The 21,715-nt window shown below is 40.1% G+C and overlaps 1 protein-coding gene across 4 annotated transcripts in view; it reads left to right on the top strand.

Annotated features, from left to right (window-relative positions):
* Nucleotides 1–21,715, top strand: part of LOC141762241 (liprin-beta-1-like) — an 88,893-nt gene that overhangs the window by 64,892 nt on the left and 2,286 nt on the right. For 3 of the 4 annotated variants that reach the window (XM_074626259.1, XM_074626256.1, XM_074626257.1), the window contains 24 exons: nt 2,702–2,781; nt 5,214–5,419; nt 7,770–7,850; nt 8,612–8,725; nt 8,841–8,951; nt 10,436–10,528; nt 10,738–10,776; nt 12,300–12,417; nt 13,928–13,989; nt 14,074–14,140; nt 14,407–14,525; nt 14,727–14,800; nt 15,910–15,964; nt 16,325–16,469; nt 17,424–17,559; nt 17,643–17,765; nt 17,880–18,030; nt 18,504–18,615; nt 18,708–18,796; nt 19,001–19,123; nt 19,232–19,357; nt 19,690–19,878; nt 20,174–20,332; nt 20,472–20,537. In XM_074626259.1, the coding sequence (XP_074482360.1) occupies nt 2,718–2,781; nt 5,214–5,419; nt 7,770–7,850; nt 8,612–8,725; nt 8,841–8,951; nt 10,436–10,528; nt 10,738–10,776; nt 12,300–12,417; nt 13,928–13,989; nt 14,074–14,140; nt 14,407–14,525; nt 14,727–14,800; nt 15,910–15,964; nt 16,325–16,469; nt 17,424–17,559; nt 17,643–17,765; nt 17,880–18,030; nt 18,504–18,615; nt 18,708–18,796; nt 19,001–19,123; nt 19,232–19,357; nt 19,690–19,878; nt 20,174–20,332; nt 20,472–20,537 (2,622 nt within the window). In that variant the 5' untranslated portion in view covers nt 2,702–2,717. The remainder of the gene's footprint in view (nt 1–2,701; nt 2,782–5,213; nt 5,420–7,769; nt 7,851–8,611; nt 8,726–8,840; nt 8,952–10,435; nt 10,529–10,737; nt 10,777–12,299; nt 12,418–13,927; nt 13,990–14,073; nt 14,141–14,406; nt 14,526–14,726; nt 14,801–15,909; nt 15,965–16,324; nt 16,470–17,423; nt 17,560–17,642; nt 17,766–17,879; nt 18,031–18,503; nt 18,616–18,707; nt 18,797–19,000; nt 19,124–19,231; nt 19,358–19,689; nt 19,879–20,173; nt 20,333–20,471; nt 20,538–21,715) is intronic. The other variant, XM_074626258.1, reaches the window with a different exon arrangement.

Raw genomic sequence — 21,715 nt, 5'->3', positions numbered from 1 at the left:
GGAGATGGCAGGTCAACAATAGATGTCACATAGAAGTGGTGTACATCATCTGAAAGCTGGTAACCTGATGATTAATTTGAGATGCAGCTCAGCACTATGTCAAGTTGTTCTAGTCATAAATCAGAAATAAATCAGAAATAATTAATTCAAATAAATTGTCAAAGTGTATAAGGGTGTAGAACATTATGATCGAAGTATATTATGGCGATTACCATGCTCTATTATGTCTCATAAACCCATTTTTGGGTTGATACTATTTGTTACACAGATTTGGTGCTAAATTTACAAAAATGTTACTGCTCAAGAATTGATAAAAATGACGAATAATCCCTCCAAAATACCACATTAAGACACCAAGACCTTGAAGAACACCATAGATAAAGCCATGCTGTGATTTGGTATCAACAACTTTTGACATTTGGAGATTTCTGCAAGAATTGCATTTTTCAGCGATTGGATGGGGAGCACTTCTGTTCTGGAAACTAATCAGAAAGCCCCTTATTGTCAATCTACCTAGGGAAGCCATCCATCCTCTGAATGCTCTAGTTCTCTAGTTTTGGGCTGTAAAGTTTCATGAGGCTGTGATTATCCTAGAGGTCACCACAGGTCATTTTATACAGTGACATCAAGTCCAAAAAATTGTCTATATTTACACTATATATAATGGCTACTATGGGGACTAACATCATCACACATGAATACAATTGGTCTCATTGGACCCAAAAGAGTCTCAGCTTTACAGTCATACCCAATTTATGCAATTCAAAGACTGTTTAGGGACCCCAGTATGCAGAAATTTTGCCTCATTCCCGACAATCTAACATGACTGGTTCCTTAGATTTTCTAGTTTCGTGCGATACCAATAACTTCCCTCTAGCTCTAAAACTGGGCCTGTTACAGCTTCTGAAAGACAGTAAAGTATTAAAAAAGTATTTGAAAGCTGTTTTATTTTGAAATCCGAGGAATTTTCGGACATGCTTATTGACCAGAAGTCCTGCTTTGTCCTTTTTGAATCGCATAAAATGGTTCATTTTTGTGTCTACGTCACCAGAATTCTGTTCATAATCAATCTTAATGATATGTTTATGAAGTAGTGCAAATACAAAGCCGTGTGTATGCTGTTTTCGAAGAAACTTGTTCCCCTTTCTGTGGCGTTGAAATTAAGCAACGGAGCACTTAAGGCCCCTTGTTTTAACAGCAGCCCCCGGCTCATATTGAGGCCAGTGGTTTAATTACGCTCCTAATGCCCATGTTTTACCATGCTGGGTGTGACACTGTGACCCCTCATAGGGAGGAAATGAAGTAAACCCTGCCCTCCTTACCATGGGACTTCTGAACAAGTAGAGCCACTGTTTTATGTTGTTGTTGGTTCTGGGCTTTAGTTCCTCTCTCCACATACTGTCTACCACCTCAGCCCCTTTAAATCAGATTTAGTTGGAAGTGATAAGTGTAAAGGAGAGACAAGTGATAAGTATTTGAATTCAGCGGCCATGTCCAACTTTGTTATGGAAGTTTGAGATGCCGAGCATGCCGACGCTACGAAGCCTGAGACCCCTGAGAGAATAGTGCCATTATTCCAGATAGGAGCCTACCCATGAGCACCCGTGACTGCCTGACTGCCGGAAATACGGCTTGCTGGGTAATAAGCCCCGGAGATCACTTTGTTTTTTGTCTCTCAGGGAGCCTTGTTTTCTGTGGCGCAGACTGCAGGGTTAATTTGATGCAGCAGTCGTTTGAAAAGGAATAATGGGAGCTTGTACCATTAACAGGATTAGTGATTGTTGTTTTTCATATGGAAATGTAGAAAACATGCAGGCAGGCTTTGTAGTTTAAAACTGATGCTTGTACGGGAGAGAAGCAATGCTTTGAATAGTAAAAAATGATAGGGATTAGGGCTGCAGCTAATGATTAATCTGCTGAGTATTTTCTTGATGGATCAGTTAATTGTCTGGTCTATAAAATATTAGAAAATGGTGACAATCACAATTTCCTCAATCCCATGTTTGCATCTTAAAATGTCTTGTTTTGTCTGATCAGCAGTCCAAGAATATTCAATTTACTGTCTCATAAAACAAAGAAAAGAAGGCTGTCCTCACATCTGGAATTAATATGACCTGACTTGTTATTGTCATTATTAGCAGTTGAATATCTATCACTTCTGTGTTTACTGCTACTTTTTTTTTTTTTTTTACGTCTGAAGAGGCTGTTGACTGATGTGATGTACTTTAGTGAGCTGTTGTGGTCTTTGGTTTGTTTAATTTAATTGAGATAATCTCATCACAAGGTCCTTTTTAGTGGTTGTTATGGAGCTTTTGATCCCTCTTTAGCAGATGGATTTTGGGCAGCAGTCATGAAAATGCACTGCAGATGATCTAATTTCCATTTGTCGAAGCACTTTATGGACTTATGGAGATACTTTGTCCTCCTTTTAATTTAATTTTAATTTAGAGGATGGCTTCTTTTCTGGTTTGAATCAATCATATGGCCTTGATCATTCTTCTCAAAGTTGTCTCACTTTTGTTTAAAAAAATACTGCTACTGCTATAAATTTTGGGGAACCCCCCTGTCTGTACAGTTGAATTTAAAGTGGACTCTGTTATTCTTTAATGTCTGAGCTTTGGCAGAGTTCTTTATGGATCCTTCTTGTCTTTTCCTTCTTGTTTCTTTCACTTAACACTCTTCTTCTTCTTCTCTTCTTCAGATTCATTGAGCACAAGATGATGTCCGACGCCAGCGATATGTTGGCAGCAGCCTTGGAGCAAATGGACGGGATCATAGCAGGTAACCACATTGTACACTTGGACTTTAAGACCATAGCCCTTTTTTTTAAGAGGGCATGGCATAGTAGGCATACTATGGGGTCTAGCCACATCTGGAAACCATTGAATTGAAAGCTGGGAATACTACGTCCAGTGCACAGTAACACAATGTGCCCTTCTCCTTCCATTTCTACCTGCAGTTTAATGTAATCCCCCCCTGAACGTGCATAAAGTTTGGAATAATGTTGAATGTGTGCTGCTGGATCACTGGCTCTTTCTGCCTCCACCGCATTCCTCCACCATGAGAAATGAAAGAAAAGTTTCCATTGTCCCCGCAGTGACGGAAACTAATGATTATCCAAGCTCCGTGCGTTTGGAATACAAACTCCTGCTTTGGGAACATTTGGCCACTCTTTACTTGTGCAGATGAGCAGAGCAGGCTTCACTTTTCAGAGTGCCCACTTTTCCGCTGATGTGTGTAATTATAGCGCTGACCTTTCCAATGGGAGCAAGGCAGCCGATCACATGACATCCCACCCAGTCCCCCTCTGTTTCCGCAGAAACCACGGCCGTCGTCAAGCCCCGCTCCCTCAGTCGCTGCTGTGGGGAAGCCATGATTGTTTTGGATATTTATTCATTTAGCTCCCACTTTTGTTACCGTTGGACATCTTGATTATGGCTGACATTTAAGACAGATGACAGATGGTGAGGAGTAGGCAGCACCGCACGGTGGGAACATCATGCACAGAGTTCAGTCAACACGCTGCTGCATTTGCTTCCAAGACGAATCAGAAAATGTAGTTTCCACAGATACGGGAGGAGATTTAATTGGCATTAACTGGTTATACTATGTCACATGATGTTTGATAGAAGCACTATATAAACATTTGCTTGCCCAGTGTGTTTGCAGGAGTGTGTGTGTTTAGGCAGGAGTGGAAAGTATAGTTATTATACTGTTATTTTGCTAAAACGTTGAAGGTGCTCTATACGATATCCGGAGCATTAACATAGCATCAAACAACTATTTACTATGTAAAGATATAGAGTAGTAATCTCTACCTGAGCAGAGAATGAAGTGTGTCTGTTGTAATGTGAGCTTCTCTGAGCCTTGTTGACATAGCCGGGCTGGCCGCGCATGCTTTTCACGCATGTTTGTGCATGTTCGTGCCTCACTGGCTAGCTCGCGGCGTAGCGCCCACCCTCCGGTTCCCCCCCAGGTTGCCATGTTGAGAACCGTGCGGAGGCAAAAGAAATGATCCCAATCTCGCATTTAGCACCTTTAACTTGAGTAAGAGTAAGGTTATTGCAAAAAGATGGATGGTCAATGTCCTCAGTGAAGAACTGAATGTGTTCAGGGGGAAAGATGATACAAATCTTTTAATTAAAATACTTAATTAAATAAAGTGAATAAACAACAGTAAGTATCAAATTGCTGCAATGCCCTTTGCAGTTTGCCCAAGAAGTTTTCATTCAACTTTATGCTTAGTTTTCTTTACATTGTAGACCATGCCGTGGGAAAATTCATTGGTTTTACATATCCTGTTCATCACACACATACTTCAAATCAGGAATTGGTCTTGGTTTCTGCATATCAAGTGTGAATTTTTTATATATGTATATAATAAAGGTATTTTTTGCCTTTTAATCATCATTAACGTTAGAAACATGGGGGATAACATATCAAAAGTTCCCCTGCAAAGTACTGAATGAAGTAATAACACTAACATCAGACTTTTCATTTCAGTACACAAATAAGCTACTCAATTACTGTAAGGAATGCACTTTTTTTTCTTGATTTTTTTTGTTTTGTTTTGTTTATGTGATCAATCATTTTCTGTGTACCCGATTAATCGTCTGTTTTGAAAAAAAAAACTGGTGGATTAGACAGAAGAATTACTATGCAACGATATGATTAAGGGCTTGTCTGCATTCAATTATGGCTAAGTGTGGGAGAGGAACCCTATTTCTTAATATTTGAGGTTTATGAAACAAAGCCACGCATAGCTTTATAAACCTGACTAAAAGAGTGCTAATGCATGTTTCTGTTCTAGACTTCTAGTCATGAACCTGCACAGAGTTTTGTGTATCTGCTCTATGTGTTTAATGGCACCGACACCACCAGATGAAGAAGTTTGGTAGCATGTTACGACAGACACAACTTGCAAGTTCTAAAAAAAGAAGGAAACACACAGTCATTAGTTGCCTAATTACTAAAATATACAGCTTTGGGTAGTCATTCTGCTGCCACCACACCCACAGATCAGCTCCAAAATGTGGCCATAAATCCTTCCTTTTCTGCCAAGTCTGCCATTTCGATGACATTTTGAACACATTAGATGGATATCATGTCAGCCCAATGTGCTATTTCACAACTTCACTTCATGATTTGTGTGAAATAAAGAGTGTTTTCTTTGTGTCATCCCACATCTAACACTTCCTCTCGACTCCCCACAGGCTCCAAGGCCATGGACTACTCTAACGGGTTGTTTGACTGCCAGTCGCCCAGCTCACCTTTCTTGGGTGGCCTCAGGGTGCTGCACCTGCTGGAGGACCTACGGGGAGTCCTGGAGCTCATGGACATCGAGGAGAGGGACAACCTGCGATGTCAGATCCCCGATTCCACCGCAGAGGGGCTGGCGGAGTGGCTGCAGGGACGACTGGTAAACAGTCCATTTATAGAGTGCTATTTAGCCCTCCATGTGTGGCCTTTTTTGTATGTGTTAAGATTAGGTATTTGTGTATATTTGTGTAAACTTATGGAGCATTTCACTCTCTGGCACTTTTCATTTCAAGTGTTTTGTGTCAGATGAGATTTAATACGGCCAACAACTTCTGCACTAAAGCATTTTAGTTACAACAATAACAGTTATGCTCGCAATCTAACAATTATCCATTAACTAACACAAACGCATGGATGAATCGTATTAAGGCATGACAAGGCAAGGCAGAATTATAGCACAATTCATACAGAAGGCAGGTTTTAGTGCTTTAAAGACATTTAAACATTAAAAGATTGATTTCCTTTCATTGGTATTTGGCTCAAGACCATGGAGCACAAACAGAAAACGATGGCACACGGCGTTGCTAAAGTACAGCAAATGTTACTTAAACAAAGGAAGGACATTCTTCTAAAAGGCACCTAGTTTATAAACGGAGATTATCATTACAAAGGTTTCAGATCCTCTGGTTTCTATGCAGCCCTTTATATCTTCCACTGACTCTAGGAATTCGGCTGTTGTTCGCTCTAAAGCTGGCCTGTACTTATGGTTTGCAAACAACAGATACTTTTCCAATTTAAGCTCTTGTTTAAATTCTACATAAATTTCACATGATGTCATACTTCTGAGCTCACTTTACCACTTTTGCATGAACTGAACTTTCAGCCTCTGTTCTGACCAAAGTGGTCGCACTCTGGAGCCCCAATAGGCCTCTCGGTCATTAATAAATAATGCAAACAACGATAAATTAACACCCTAACCTCAGATTTAATACCATTAACAGATGCACACAATACTACATCCAAGAACTTACCATTAATACCTGCTTTTAATAGTTTGTACCAGAGTGCATCTCTCCATACTTTATCAAACGCCTTACTGTAATAAATGAAAGAACAAAACACTTTTCTTTTTAAAGCAATACAGATCAACAATGTGTTGCAGTAAAACAAAATATGATCAGTGGTGGAGTAACTCCCTCAGGACAGAATTATCCTCACAGACTACAGACCTTGCATAACCCGCATTCACTACATTTCACTCAAAAGTGTGATGCGTCTGTAATTGTTCCAAAAGTTCCGGTGTCACCTTTCCTCTAGTAATAATAAACAATTAAACCAAGCAGCCAGTCTTCAGGCTTCAGTGCAATTCCAGTGTAACTTCAGCTGTTGTTTTCACAAGGAGCAGACCCTGTGAGAGACTATTTCCCTAAAAGCACTCTGGAGCTGTTAAGATTACGTATGTGTCTTGGAGAGATTGATGCATTTACACCTTTTCAACATCTGGATAGAATGCTCTCCACTTCCTCAGGTTGTTTGAGTTATTGGACTTCCATCTCCAATGCTTCTAGGCTGCTTGGACACTTATTAGTTATTTGATATCTATCCGATAGCTATGCGATCAGCCCAAGATGAATGAAGTGACCAAGTGTAAATGGGGTCTCTGATTCTTTTTGTCAATGACCAGAGAGAGAAAATATCATCATGAATCTTATAGCGAAAGTTTATTAGCTGCGACCAGCAGCTCTACAGCTCGCTTTGTTGGTTGGTTGAACGCATGAATGCATGCATGTACGTGGTCTCAGGTGCAGCTATTGCAAATTTGCGCTTGTCTTTCTGCAGATCTCAAAAATAATTGTCATTTTAAACCAAGTTTTTGTTGCAGCACATGTCAGTGTATGATAATATCAGTGTCTTTAAGAGAGATAGCCTGGTATGAATTATCCTCTGCTCTGCTTTGCATCTCTTGATCGTGCTCCGTTGCCTATACCGTGACTCTGTTTATTGCTAAAGTGCTGTTATGACATGCTTTGTGAATGATGGAGTTTCTATAGGAGTCCTGCAAATAGTTTCCATCTTCCAAACTCGCGTTGACTCGTGCAGACGCTCTTGTTTTTCTTCCCTCACGGCCTCGTCTCGCCACGTGTGAGAGACGAGGACAGTTTGCTTTTGATTCAATTTTCAAATCACTTTCATGTGAGAACACTATTGACCCTCACATGTTTCTCTGAAACCTCTTCAAGGGGAGAACCATGTGAGTTCATTGTTAGGGAGGTTATACACTTAAGCGGTAATGCACCCTTTAGAAAATCTATGTGGCTCAAGGTTGGTGTGTATTTTCATTTGGACTCTTCAGCAAGACCCGTATTTCAACGTGACAGCTAAAGGTCGTCCCCTTCTTTTTTTTCATGAGCTCTCAACTCAAAAGAAGAAAAAAACAACTTATGGATTGCAACAAAATGCAGCAATTTGTTCAGACAACACAAATCGTCACATATTGTTTGTCATTTCAGACTAATGGCCACGGCTCAGGAGCAGTCTACCAAGAACGTCTGTCACGACTGGAGAGTGACAAAGAGTGTCTTGTTCTGCAGGTTTGTGAGCACAACTCTTCATTGTGGCTACAAGGCAGCGGAACAATTACTGTTGAATAGGCAATTAAGTGGTATTCTATAGGGCTGCCTTTTGAGTAATTAGCATGTTCTCGCTGCCATTTGTTGGTTTGTATGTTTGTCTGTTAGTTGACAGAGTATCTCAAAAAGCGAATTATCATATTTTAAAGAAAGTTTGTTGGAAGCTTGATGGATGGGAAAAAAAATATCCATATTATCACCACGGGGCCTCTTTACAAAGCAAGTTTTTTAAACTTTGAACCATGGCTAAATGGATTCCTTAGTTTAAAACAAATCCAATTACTTTATTTAATTTTATTTATTCCTCATGCCCCCAGTGTGTAAAAGCCTTTAAAGTGGAGAATTAACTATAGCCTACTCTGTGAGTGCGAGAACGACCAGAAAAGCCTTATCGTTTTACACAATGCAACAATTTCAAGCAAATTATAATTAACAGTGGGACACATTTCATTTGCCATTAATTTGATTACTTTATGATATTTTTCATATGATTGTTATACAAAAATATCCAGAAAAATATCCCTGTTAATATTGTCAAGTTGATTTCAAACATAAAGCTCAGCCCTGATGTGCATTTGTGTGTCTATGGAAAGAGTGTTAAATTTAAATAGGTCTTTAAAAGCATTAAATTTGATTTCAAAAAGTGTGCAGCAACCGTGCTACAGTTATGTGCTCTCTGGGTGCTTTTATGTGATTAACACTTATGTCTCACCGTTGTCCAGGTAAGTGTTCTAACAGACCAGGTGGAGGTGCAAGGTGAAAAGATTCGGGACCTAGACAACTGCCTGGATCATCATCGGGAGAAACTAAATGCTACTGAGGAGCTGCTACAGCAGGTAGGGCCTCTCCAAAGTTACCTCACCTTCAGTTAAAACACTCGTCCCAGCCCATTTCAAAACCACACATAATATTTTAGTGCAGCTTTATTGAAGTGTGCGCCTTGCTCCACAGGAGCTGTTTAACCGGACAACACTGGAAACCCAGAAGCTGGAGCTGATGACCGAGTTGTCCAGTCTGAAGCTGAACCTGACGGCTGTGGAGAGAGATCACAGGGACAATGAGGTACAAGCCCTTAACCTCGTTTCATGTGATGGGTGACTCTGAATCCTGGAAGCCACCCAGTCATTGTTTTAAAGTTACAAAAGGTCTGTCTCACTCCACTGGAGGATCTGTCATGTGGTGCAGGCTGAACTTCTTTAAGGGTTACAGAAGAGGCTTAAACACCCCTTGTGCTCCAGCAGCTGTTTCCTGCCCCCCCACCCACCCCTACTCCATACCTCTCCCCCACTCCCCTCTCTGAGGGGCTAAACGGCCGTGAGAGTTATAGTTTCCATACACTCTGTCCACTAGCTGGGACATATATTTGTAGAATATTTTGTGGTGTTTCCACACAGTAGAAGTCTGAAGGGAGTTGACTGAATTGAATGTAACTGCATGTATTTATTTTTGTTTCCATTTAGCCTTCATTAAGCTTTAAATGAAATCCTAAAAAACACATCATGTCGGTCCCAAGGCATTCTGATTTCTGTATTTGTTCAGCACCTGATTTACGTATTTTGTGTCAAAAATCTCAACCCTTCTTCTCACAACTCAGTCAAACCAGACGTCACACATGGTGTGTTTTAGGATAAACATTCATAAATCAGTTAAGAAATCGTATTAAAACGAGGGTAGGCAGAACGTTTTTGGCATCATAAATCTATGATGACCTTTCAGCATATTGTAATTCAAGTGTTTGGAGAGAAAACTGCACCTCCTCATGGCTCTTTTTACAGGCTTTAAAACATCTATCCAGGAGACTTTGGCCAATCACAGGTCATATCAGAGAGAGAGAGCGTTCCTATTGGCTGTTCATTCAACGGAGGTAGCTGTCAATCACTCACGAACTCCGATCAAACTAGGCAGCGCTGATCAAATATGAATCAATATTCTGTTACTGTAATGCCTATTTCTCGCCTCAAATGTTTTCAGAAACATCTTGTAGTGTACTGTTTAGCTGTAAAATGAGAAGGTTTGCAGAGGCAATAGAAATGCTCCCAATCTTGCATTTAGCATCTTCAAAAGAAATCCAGGTGTTTAAATTGATGTTTACATTTCAAACAGGAACTGCTAGTAGCTGATGCAGCGTGACTTCTCATTGTACTGATCTGACAAAATGTAAAAAGCGGCAGTCAGATGACACCTACACAGACCACACACACAAATTTGGAGCACCTCCTAAAGTGCTCCTAAATAACAATCTACATTACATCTAATGGTAGTTTCTCCAAAGCACAGGGCTCCTACACTGTTGCTGATTGATTGGGATGAAAGCAGTTTCGTAATAACTGACCATGACGTTTCGCCTTTACTCCAGGATTTGCCTCCATGTGTGGACTGAGCTTCTCATATTCCCTCCGGCGGGACATCAGTCTGAAAATAATGTTTGGTGCTTTTGGCAGGAACTCTCCCACTGAACTCTCTCCCACACAGTCTCCATAAACCTCCCCAGTGCAGATCTCTCTCTGAGTTTAATGGGTAATGGGAGTTCTCTTTCTCCTCCCCAGGGCTTGTACCAGGAAGTAACGGACCTGCGGTTCAGGGTGACTGACATAGAGAATGAAAGACTGCTGTGTGAGAAGAAACTCAAAGCTACCAAAGTGAGTGTGCTGAAGGTCCAGTTTTTCAGACACTTTATTCTTTTACATTGGACTCTGACAGGAGATCTGAATTATCCTTTTGAAACACTTCATTACATGTTTAAAACCTTGTGATTTTCCCCCCATGACATCGATTCTCTGCTCCCTTTCCTTACCCCCTTTTTCTACTGCGATTTTAACATCTCTCTGCAACATGCTAACCTGTCAAGCATCCGAAGCGGAGCGCTGAGCGGTTCACTGGAGGCGAGGTGAACGAGGTTTAATCTCCAGCCTGTCCTCTTCTTCCTTTCTGGACCCTTAAGATCCTTTAAACCTGCACCTCTTCCACTGCTGCACGCTGTTTTCCTGACTTTCACCACACTCGCTGTAAGTGCTCTCACCTGTACCGGTTTCAGGATTTGTACCTGGTTCTATCAACCTTTTTTGTTTTAACACCTGCAGACTGAAACAACATACTGAATTTACAGAATCACACTGTTTGCTCAGGTCACTCAAAGGACATACAGTATGAATTTTCTCCAGTTATAAAGCTACACATCTTGATAATCGGTACATCTTCTTAATTTCAAGAGACGTTTTTTGGCAGTTTTATACGTGTGTCCATTTTTAAGTTTGTCCACAGTTTAGTGAATAGTTTGAGCTTGCACTGAATCGAGTCACAACCACCCACAGCGTGTGAAATAGAGGATAGAAACCAACTAACTACTGTAAATCACCAACTGACCTACTGACTGACTAACATTGTGTTAAAGGAACACTAAAATAAATTTCAGTTTACTCGTCACGAGTACTACTCGGCTTGTAAAAATATATGGTATGTCTTCTGTGGCTCTGAAGGAGCTTTCCAAAGTTTGAAACAAGACTTAAGGCCCTATTTAAACAGTCATTATTACACGGCTTTGTTGAATACTCGATTCCGATTGGTCAATCACGGCGTTCTACGGTCTGTTATTTCTTTATAGCAGACCGTTGCTATGTATAACAGACCGTTGCTATGGACGCAGTTCTGATGTCGGACTCTGGAGGACAGTTTTTGTGTCAAATTATTGATTTCTTAAGTAAGTAGCTGAGTAATAAGCGGGGTTATGTACAGCGAGCGGGTCATTGTTGTGAAATAAACCCCTTCAGGGCTCGCTGTACATTATCCTTTACATAGCGCATGGCACAAGTACATTTAGGGCAAGTCCACTTGCCGCTTGCTAGTTAAACGTTGCATAATCTGGGCGCAGAGCAAGGCATAAGGTGCAAAGGTGTTGTATTTAGTCTCTTAATTAATCGTAGGTGTGTTTTTGGCGTAATATGAATCAAACCAATCAGAGTGTCATCTTCTATCCCCATTTAAAAAACAGGTACACCTGACGCAGTGAAAAAGTTGTTTTTGAAAGGCTAAACGCCAACAAATATGGATTGAAGCAGAATATTTTGTTAGATAAAAACATGTTGTGAATTTTGGAAATGATTACATCTTTTTTCAATAGATTTTGACTTTTGGACTTAACAGCGCCCTGTAGTTATTGGAAATGTTTGGATTACATTAGTCGGAAACAATCCCACGCAGCCATCGCTAGAATGTAATTCTACAAATAGTATAATACTATTATTATTAGTGTAGCCTGATCTTTATCTGCAGCTGTGCAGTAATACCAGGTTCAAACTGAATTTTTTATCTGAATTTAAAACCTATATTGATTCTATCCGTCTACCAAGTTTCACTCGCAAAGACGGTGCTGAGAATCCCAGAATGACGACTTTCCATCATCTCTCCTTGTAGGAGGAGCTGCAGCTTCTGCAGAGTCATCTGGAGGAGCGAGAGGTTGAGCTGAGGAGGCTGAAGGACGACAGCAGACTGAGGCTGGAGAGCCACCACAGAGCCGAGGGAGGAGAGAGAGGTTGGGAGCTGTTTATATAATCGTCTGGGAGCTTCTTGTTCTTGTTTCGTGGAGTCTAATATTACAAACGGGTTTATGAGGATTAGACAAATAGACATTTCACATTCCAAACAACACCAGATCCCCCTCCAGCATCCTCGCTGAACAAATACTTTCATCTGGATTTCCCCATTAATTGTTTTTTCACTATCTTACATTTCACGGACGGTCTAAACTCTAATGAGGCGATTTGAGGCCCTTTGTTTTTACTTAACTCCTTATCTGTCTGTCTGTAGGCTCCATACCAAACATATGTGACTGTTTCACTCCTTCTTCCACCCACTGCTGACCTTATCTTATCCACTCTGACGATAGAGGAATGCCATCATTTAAATAAAGGGGTCTCTTTTACATGTCTGCTGTAAACACATGTTCTACAGTATAATCTGATATACAGTAGTTATTTGTTTTGTCTTCCAGCTCACTGCACAAACTCACGTTGTTTGTTCAGACAGACCAAATCTGTATATCTGCTGACCTGACTGACCGGGTCAGATGTTGCTTTTAAGAGGAAAAAACTTACTGCAAGAAAACAAATTATGACTTTAAAATTACTTGGACTCAGAAATATTCTATTTGCTCAAGGAGTCTTAAGCAGGGTTAATACAGGGTTAATTAGCACTGAGCTAAAAAACTAAGTTTGTCCAACCAATAGGCCACCAGGACTCGTATACTCTGTAGCACTGAATTGAAAAACAAAACAATTACGGAGCCGGGTAGGAGGATAATATTCTGAGAAAAAAACTCTGAATTTACAAGAAAAAACTTGGTCATACTCTCAGATTATAAAGTCATAAATTTGCAAGAAGAAACTCAGAAATTCTCACAAACTTAAGAGAAAAAAAAACCTCCGAAAAAAATCATGTTTTTTTGGTCACGGTTGGATCAACCTCATCACGCCACAGACGCCGCCATTAAACACTGTGGTAACGTGAGCCACCGTGTACAAAATCTATTAATTAGCTATACTAGTATTTATTAATGTCCATAAAAGAACATAGAATGAATTTATATGTATCTTTCAGGACCTTCACCTCGCTCAGGGGCCGTCGGTCAGAGAGGACATCGTACAGCAATCTTTATGAGTTAACTGATAATCCATCGGCAAAATTTGAAATTGGCTTCTAACTGATTAAACAGTATCAAACCCCAACACTGCTCGTCTACCTCAATGTCATGACCAGCTCTACTGTGGTGCACTCACACTTCAGAGTTCACCTGAGGTTTGCCCTGTAGATAAACACGGTTTGGATTAGATTACCAAGTGGTTGGCATGTGTTTGATTGTGTAGCGTTTCTAGTCAAACACACAGAAAGTCCCTGTTTTTGTGGCGATAATTGAATCAAGAGTTCATTGCAGCAACAAGCTGAAACAAGAGTCCTACTGCCCGGCACACTGAACCCCAGTGGGTTCATTAGTTCTGGTTTCAGAGCCAGCGGGAGTATAAAGTATCTGTTTTTTTCCCCCCCAGATACAGAAGTGTTGAAGATGAAGATGGTGTTGGAGTCGCTGGCGTCGGCTAACGATGTGAAGGTATGGAGTGTGATGTGATGAGCAGCAGCTTTGATTTACTTAAGGCAGTCGTAAACTGGAGCATCATGTGTGTTTTATCTACAGGAACGAAGGATAAAGGAGCTGGAGGAGTCGCTCACAAAGTGCAAGAGAGTGCAGGAGCTGGTCAGAGGTCAGACTGTGTTTAAAGACACATTCATGTTCGTGTCACTACTTCGATGTTGAATCATAGTTTTGGGATTTGCAGTATTATATAGCACAAAAAATACATCTGTGTCAAATTTTACCTGATAAATCAAACCGTAACTTTATCAGAGCATCACAACATCGTACACAAACTGTTCTAAAGGTGGATAAACGTTAAAAGAAAAAGTATAAATGGAGCTTTACGCTTCGGCACATCCCTGACAACCGTGTCCTGTCTGTCCTCTCTCTCAGAGAAGTTAAAGGACGACGACTACGACGATATCCCAGATGATCCCTCGCTTCCCGTATCCATGGAGGTGGATCAGGTCACGCTGGCGTTGGAAGGGGAGACAGGAAGAAGCTCTGGCGAGGTAAACACAACCTCTGTCAAAACAATTTGCGCACAGGATGAACCCCAGACCGGAGACTTCCTTTTAGAAAAGCTCAGTTTTTGCTTCCCACTCACAGACTGTTTCTCCCACGAACACAGAGCTTCTGTTTGGGTTATTATTTGTTGGGCTGCTGTTGGGAAAGTATGTTAAATTAATCACGTTTTTCTCTGTTTGTCTCAGTCTATTCCATGTATAGCAGTGCTCTCTGAAATGAATGACCTGGACAGAGAACGACTGTTACAGGCAGCCGAAAGGTAAAACAGATCTAATTAACATGTTATAATGAAACCCTCTTTGTTTCTGCTTTATTTCAACTCATGGGTAGAATTAAATACACTGAAATATTAATTAATTATAGATGTTTTGGACCTTATTAAGAGTGTATTCACCAGTTTTTCCTTGCCAAAATGTAGCTTACGTTTGGAGCGTTATTTAACCTCTTTCGCGACAAGCTAGTGTGACATGGTTGGCACCAATGGATTCTTTAGGTTTTTCTAGTTTCATATGATGCCAGTATCTTTACTTCAGCTTTGTTAATGCATTAAAGAAATTAGTGGCATTAAAAAACAAATTTGCGTTAACACGTTATTATTGCGTTAACTTTGACAGCCCTAAGAATAACACAGGTGACATTTGTCCCAGCCTAGTATTTTCAACAATCTGCATTTCAAATGGCATACTATTTTTTATTTTTTTTTACTTTTAGTACATACTGTTGAATGTAGTATTCATACAATTGGGACATATACTTCGTCATAACATTGTGCATTGCTTGAACTTTGACCCTCTTGCTCACATATGCGATGTCATCTGTGCGCTCTCGGCGGCTCAGTCCATGTGACGTATCTTCGGCTATGCAGAGGATTGTGGGTCAAAAGGACATGCTGGCTTGCATTCTGCAAAATGCGACCAGATGTAGTAGCACATCCTGGTATTTATTAGCATACTGCATTTGACATACGATACCATACTAAACCTTTTTCCGGCATACTAAACAGTATGGTAGTATGGGGGTTAGGAATGCATCGTATGTGGGAGAGTCAGGAAGAGGTTAATCAAAACAGAGTCTGAGCCCGCCCACACAGTCCTGACAAGAGGTCTGATCAAGCAGCTTAAGTGGAAACACCTGTGTGCATGGACTTGGAAGCAGCTGCAGCTAATGGAGTCATCTAATTTTGTTTTGTTTATCACTTAATTGTGTTGAAGTTGGTGTCAAATAGTGGAGTCATTTGTTCTTTTTGCACAAGAAAGACAGTGTTATGTCAGCAAAGTAACAGTACTGCTACGGTACTTGATGCTGAGGATAATTCAGGACTCTTGCTCTTGACAAAAGCTTGAAATACTTGGATTCTTGTTATTTCAGCTCCTTAGATGTCCCACAGCCGGGCAGCTCCGCCGTAACCAGCAGCACTGACCAGGTAAGAGCTGATGGGAACATGTTGACTGTGCAGTACAAAATAACACGAGTCTAACATAATCATGTTATTTCCAATAGCTTAAACACTCAAAAGAGTTCATTAACTTTCATTTTGACCTTTTAAATGTGAGTCCATCCATGTGAACGAGTTCTCTTGGTTTTAAATGGATGACTGTCAGAGTCTATCAGTCTTCATGTAGTCACAGGGACACGCTGTATGAGATAGTCCAGCTCTGACACCTAGTGGTTAAATGGTGCAACTACATTTTTTGTTTTCTCTTCTACTGCTTGAATTTGAAGGTGAAATGGTTTATTTTTGGCCGTATCCTGACTTTTCTAACACACACTTTTTCCCTCATAGGCCAAAAATAGAGCAGGACCTAGTTCCTCATCTCCTTCCAGAGCAAGTGAGGAGAGTTTTGGTACCAAGAAGGCCCGTTCTTCTTTCGGCCGTGGCTTCTTCAAGCTGCGTGGCGGCAAGCAGGCGGCCAGCTCTCCAAACCTGGGTGATACTGGAGCTCCTTTTATCACATTTTATCACTATTTTTGAGATGTGTCTTTTATGTTTTTGTTACTGATACTCGTGTTTCTTTCACGGCTCTGTAAATTGTGAAGATCGCACCCGGAGTGCCAGTGCACCTGCGTTAGGTACAGTAGAGCAGAGTGGCCTCGTTGGCCTGCAGTATGGCTGCTCTGGATTATACAGCTGGATGTGGATAAAGTACCGTACTGACAATGTGACCGTTTATAACTTACTGTCGGTGAACTCAGTCTGATGTAGGGCTGCAACTAACGGCTATTTTCATTGTCGATTTAATTTCTTGATTGATCAATTAGTTGTTTGGTCTATAACATGTCAGAAACATGTTGATCCAAAGCCCAAGATGACGTCCTCAAATGTCTTGTTTTGTCCACAACTCAATATATATTCAGTTTACTGTCATAGAGGAGTAAAGAAACCAGAACATTTTCACATTCAAGAAGCTGGAATCAGAATTTTGACTTTTCTTTTTTAATTACTCAAACTGATTAATCGATTACCAAAATAGTTGGCGATTAATTTAATAGTTGACAAATAATTGATTAATCGTTGCAGCTCTAGTCAGATGATCACAAACTTTTCAACAATTGTGAGCAGTTCCCACTAAATCATCCAGTTGTCCCTTATCCACGACTTAAAAACCATCTGCAATGAAGCCGTTCTGGTGGTACTTAACCTGTTCAGTAGTGAAGCATTTCTCATTTGCTGTAAATGAGAAAATGTGTAAGTTGTGTCGTAGTAGTTTACTATTCTTTTGCATGGGTGGTATTGGTTGTAATGCTTACATTCCTTATTTTTTTAGTTTGTTAACATTAGGTCGTAGTGATGCGTCTGTAGTTTTTCTGTTATAAACACTAATCTGGCCCAGCCTTGTTGAAGTATGTCATGTTAATGTGTATTTAATTATTTTTTTTTACAGCTGAGGCAGAGCGTAAAGGCACAGAGCACTTGGACTTGGCCGGCGTTCCTCCGCGAAAATCTCACGATGGAGCTCCTCTGCCGTCCTCACCTGAAACCAAAAAGAAGTCCAAAGGCTTCCTGAAATTCTTTGGCAGGTAACATTCAGCGGTGTCATCTGTATTTAAAGTGATATTAGAGGATGATTTCTTTGGTTATTTATACTGTGATCTTCCTGCAGGCTAAAGAGGAGTCACTCTACGTCCTTCAACCTCGATGATGCAGCAGAGATGGAGTTCAGGAGGGGAGGAGTCAGAGCCACGGCCGGCCCGCGACTCGGCTGGTCACGTGAATCCAAACACAAGTTGGTGCTTTTCTTTATTAGCAAACAGTTGTCTCCTAAAATGTCATGATTGTTTTCTCAAGGTTGCACCGGTTGATTCACTGTGATCAATATTCCTTCTCTGTGCTCCATCAGTGCTGTTGAGGTTCCTTTCTCGCGGTGGAGTAAAGATGAAGTATGCGCGTGGCTGCATGAGCAGGGTCTCGGGTTATATGTCGCCCAGGGTCATAACTGGATCAAATCGGGACAGACACTACTGCGGGCATCACAACATGATCTGGAGAAGGTAGGAATGTTATAATTTAGGGTGTTTTTTGTCACAGCAATCCATAGATTTCTTTTATTGTTTGTCTATTATTGTTTTTATAATTTTTGTATACCTTTACCTCTCCTGTGTTTCACTCTGTTTGCTGATGTTGCTGCTTTGACACCTGAATTTCCCTCCGGGCATTAATAAAGGTTCATCTTATCTTATCTTAAACTCAGCATTTAAATATTTTTTTATACTGCAAACATTATTAACATAAAGAAGTTATTAAAGACATACAAATTGTAGTTTTTACCTTTCAAATCATGTATTTTAGCATCCCAATCCCAAGTTTAGACTTCCAAAACTCACTGTTAAAATCAAATCAAAAGTCCAAAGGGGAGACATGGGATACAGCAGTACTCTCAGACCCACATGGTATTACTTGCTGCACTCTGTAAAGGTTTCCTGCTTCATGCTGTTTGTGTTTTTCCTTCTGTTTACCTGATCAGGAGTTGTGCATGAAGCAGCCCCTCCACAGGAAGAAGTTGCAGCTGGCTCTGCAGGCTCTCGGGTCAGAGGAGGATTATCTGAAGGGCAGACTGGACCACAACTGGGTGACCAGTGAGTGCGACGTCATCTTACTTTGATAAGAACATCTGTACTTTCCCCCCACAGCTTTTAATTTGAATTAAATGCATTTCTGTTTATTTCAGGGTGGCTGGATGACATCGGCCTCCCGCAGTACAAAAGTCACTTTGATGAGTCTCGTGTTGATGGATGCGTTCTGCACTACATGACAGTGGTGAGTTTAAAACCTTCATGTTGCACTAGGACCTGTGTGGAAGCTTTTAAAACTCCTTTGACATTAAAGTGACAGGGAACTGTTTTTCGGCAAAAGGTCTTCCTAATAATTCTTTTATATCGTGACTGAACTTTCGCCCTGAATAAATCATTCAACAGGTGACATGACTTTGTGATAACTCTCTTTTTGTCGGCTGTTTCCCAGGAGGACTTGCTGTCTCTGAAGGTGGGCAGTGTTCTCCATCACCTCAGCATCAAGAGGGCCATTCAGGTCCTCCGCCTCAACGGCTACGAACCCAACTGTCTCCGGCGACGACCCTCTGACGAGGTATCACACAGGAAGTCGCAACCCGTACTCTTTTCGTCCTTTTTGTTTTAAAACTCTCTTGGATGTATCTACTCCTGACATCTGGATTTTATTTTATTTTTATTCCAGAACAACATGACGCCAGCAGAGATCTCCCAGTGGACCAACCACAGAGTGATGGAGTGGCTGCGGTCTGTGGATTTGGCCGAATACGCTCCCAATCTGAGGGGCAGCGGTGTTCATGGAGGACTGATGGTGAGATGGGAGGGGGCAGGATTAGATGAAAGTTGACAGATATTATGATTTATACCTCCTTAAAATAATTGTAAACGTTTTGAGAAATTATATTAATGATTGATAAACACATAGCAGTAATTTGACTTGGTTTATTGTTTGTTTGCAAACAAATTGTCCAGGATAAGACCCAAAAAGTTAACTTTCAGGCAGCCTGACTTCATGATTTTAGATCGACAACTATAGTTTATTTTGTATTAAAAAACATTCCCAGCTGCCGCTCTGCATCACACTCTGTTCTCTCCTCTGACCTCTCACCGTGATGTTTTCTCAAATGTCTTCACGCTCCGAAGGTGTTGGAGCCCCGCTTCAACGTGGAAGCGCTCGCCCTTCTGCTCAACATTCCACCCAACAAAACCCTGCTGAGACGCCACCTGGCCACACACTTCCACCTGCTCATCGGCTCCGAGGCGCAGCGGCTCAAACAGGACTGTCTGGAAAACCCAGACTACACCGTCCTCACCGCCACCGCCAAGGTCAAGGTAAACTACCGGTCCACTCAACACAAACAAATCTCACTGGTGATATCAAATTCAGTTTCACTCATTATTTAATAAAACTCAGTCTTAAGTCGCTTTCCCACTTGACAAAAAACACCCACTAATATCTGGCTTGTCTTTAGTGGGAAAGGTTACAATCGGCAGTGATGGAAACATGACACCCGGGTGGACACGCTAATTTTCGCCTCTTTTCCTGTGTGATGCTATGTTACGCGCATTGAAGTGAATATAAACCCATGTTGCTCAACTGCTAATCGTCTCCCTTTTCCTCCTCCAGCCTAGACGCCTGTCATTCGGAGGTTTTGGCACTTTGAGGAAGAAACGTCAGGATGATGGCGATGAGTACGTCTGCCCCATGAACGTGGAAATGCCCAAGAGCAGCAGCTTCCAGAGGGGCGTCCGGATCTATGAGGAACACCTCGACCACCTGGAACAAGTACGGAGATACTTCCCCCTCTAGCTTCTTTCATACAGCTGCATTTGTTAACAAAATGTCATGAATAGTTACACCGACTTGTGATTGGAGCATTTTGAATGAGTTCTTTGTTTTCGCCCGTTTGTGTATTGTTTGGCAGATGGAAGACTCTGAAGGGACCGTGAGACAGATAGGAGAGTTTTCTGAGGAAATCAACAATCTAACGGTGAGACACTGACCTGCTCCTGTATGACTAGAGACCGCCACACCTGACAAAACAGTTTTTGGTAACACAGTATAATAACATAATTTATAAATAATAAATTGATAGTTAATTAAGTTTTCGTTTTTACGTCGTTAACAATGAAATGATAATTAATGTCTACTGTAACGTTATAATTTCTGTTATTTTAACAGTTTATTGTTGCAGACATAACATTTTATATACTATATATTTAAGTATTTGTTAATAATTACGAAATGATTTAAAAACATTTAAGAAATCATTTGTAAAACATCTATAAATGTTATAGATAGATGGACCAGATATTTGTAACACTTTAATGGTTAATAATTGATTAGTAAGTAATCTATAAACATTATTTGGATGGCTATTATAAAGTTGCAACTAATGATTATAATACCTTTTTAAATTGTTAATAAAGACTTTGTAAAGCATCTATAAATGTTATTTAGGTGGTTAATAATTGGTTTTTGGTCCATCTGTCTAAGTAATGTTTATAGAGGTTTTACAAACAATTTCATTAAAGGTTTACAAATAATTTGGTAATTATTAACAAACTTAATATAATGTTATAATGTACGAAAACAATTAACTGTTAATAGTTTACTAATGTAATCAGAATGTAAGTGTTATTTTCTCTTATCAGCTATGATGCAATATATAATTTATAAACATAACAAAATAACAGAAATGATTGCATTACTAATAATTACTAAACATTAATTATCATTTCATTGTTAACAGTAAAACTTAACTAAGTTTAATTAACTATCAATTCACCATTTATAAATGGTTATTATACAGTGTTACCCATTTATAAATGGTGAATTGATAGTCATTTAAACTCAGTTAAATTTTACTGTTTACAATGAAATAATAATTAATGTTTACTAATTATTAGTAACGCTATAATTTCTATTTTATCATTAATTTGTGTAATATGAAATAGTTTATAAATGATACATATTGTATCATAGCTGATAAGAAAAGATGTCAATTACATTCTGATTGCACTAGTAAACTATACATAATATTTTATATACTGTATTAAGTATTTGTTAATGATTACCAAATGATTTGTAAACCTTTAAGAAATCAATCTAAATGTTTAAAGATACTTTACAAACCAATTAACCATTAACAGTGTTACAAATATCCTT

The sequence above is a fragment of the Sebastes fasciatus genome, chromosome 23 (genome assembly GCF_043250625.1).
Source record: "Sebastes fasciatus isolate fSebFas1 chromosome 23, fSebFas1.pri, whole genome shotgun sequence".
In the NCBI taxonomy this organism is placed as follows: Eukaryota; Metazoa; Chordata; class Actinopteri; order Perciformes; family Sebastidae; genus Sebastes; species Sebastes fasciatus.
Note: the sequence above shows the minus strand (reverse complement) of the source record. Positions and strands in the feature narration are given on the sequence as shown.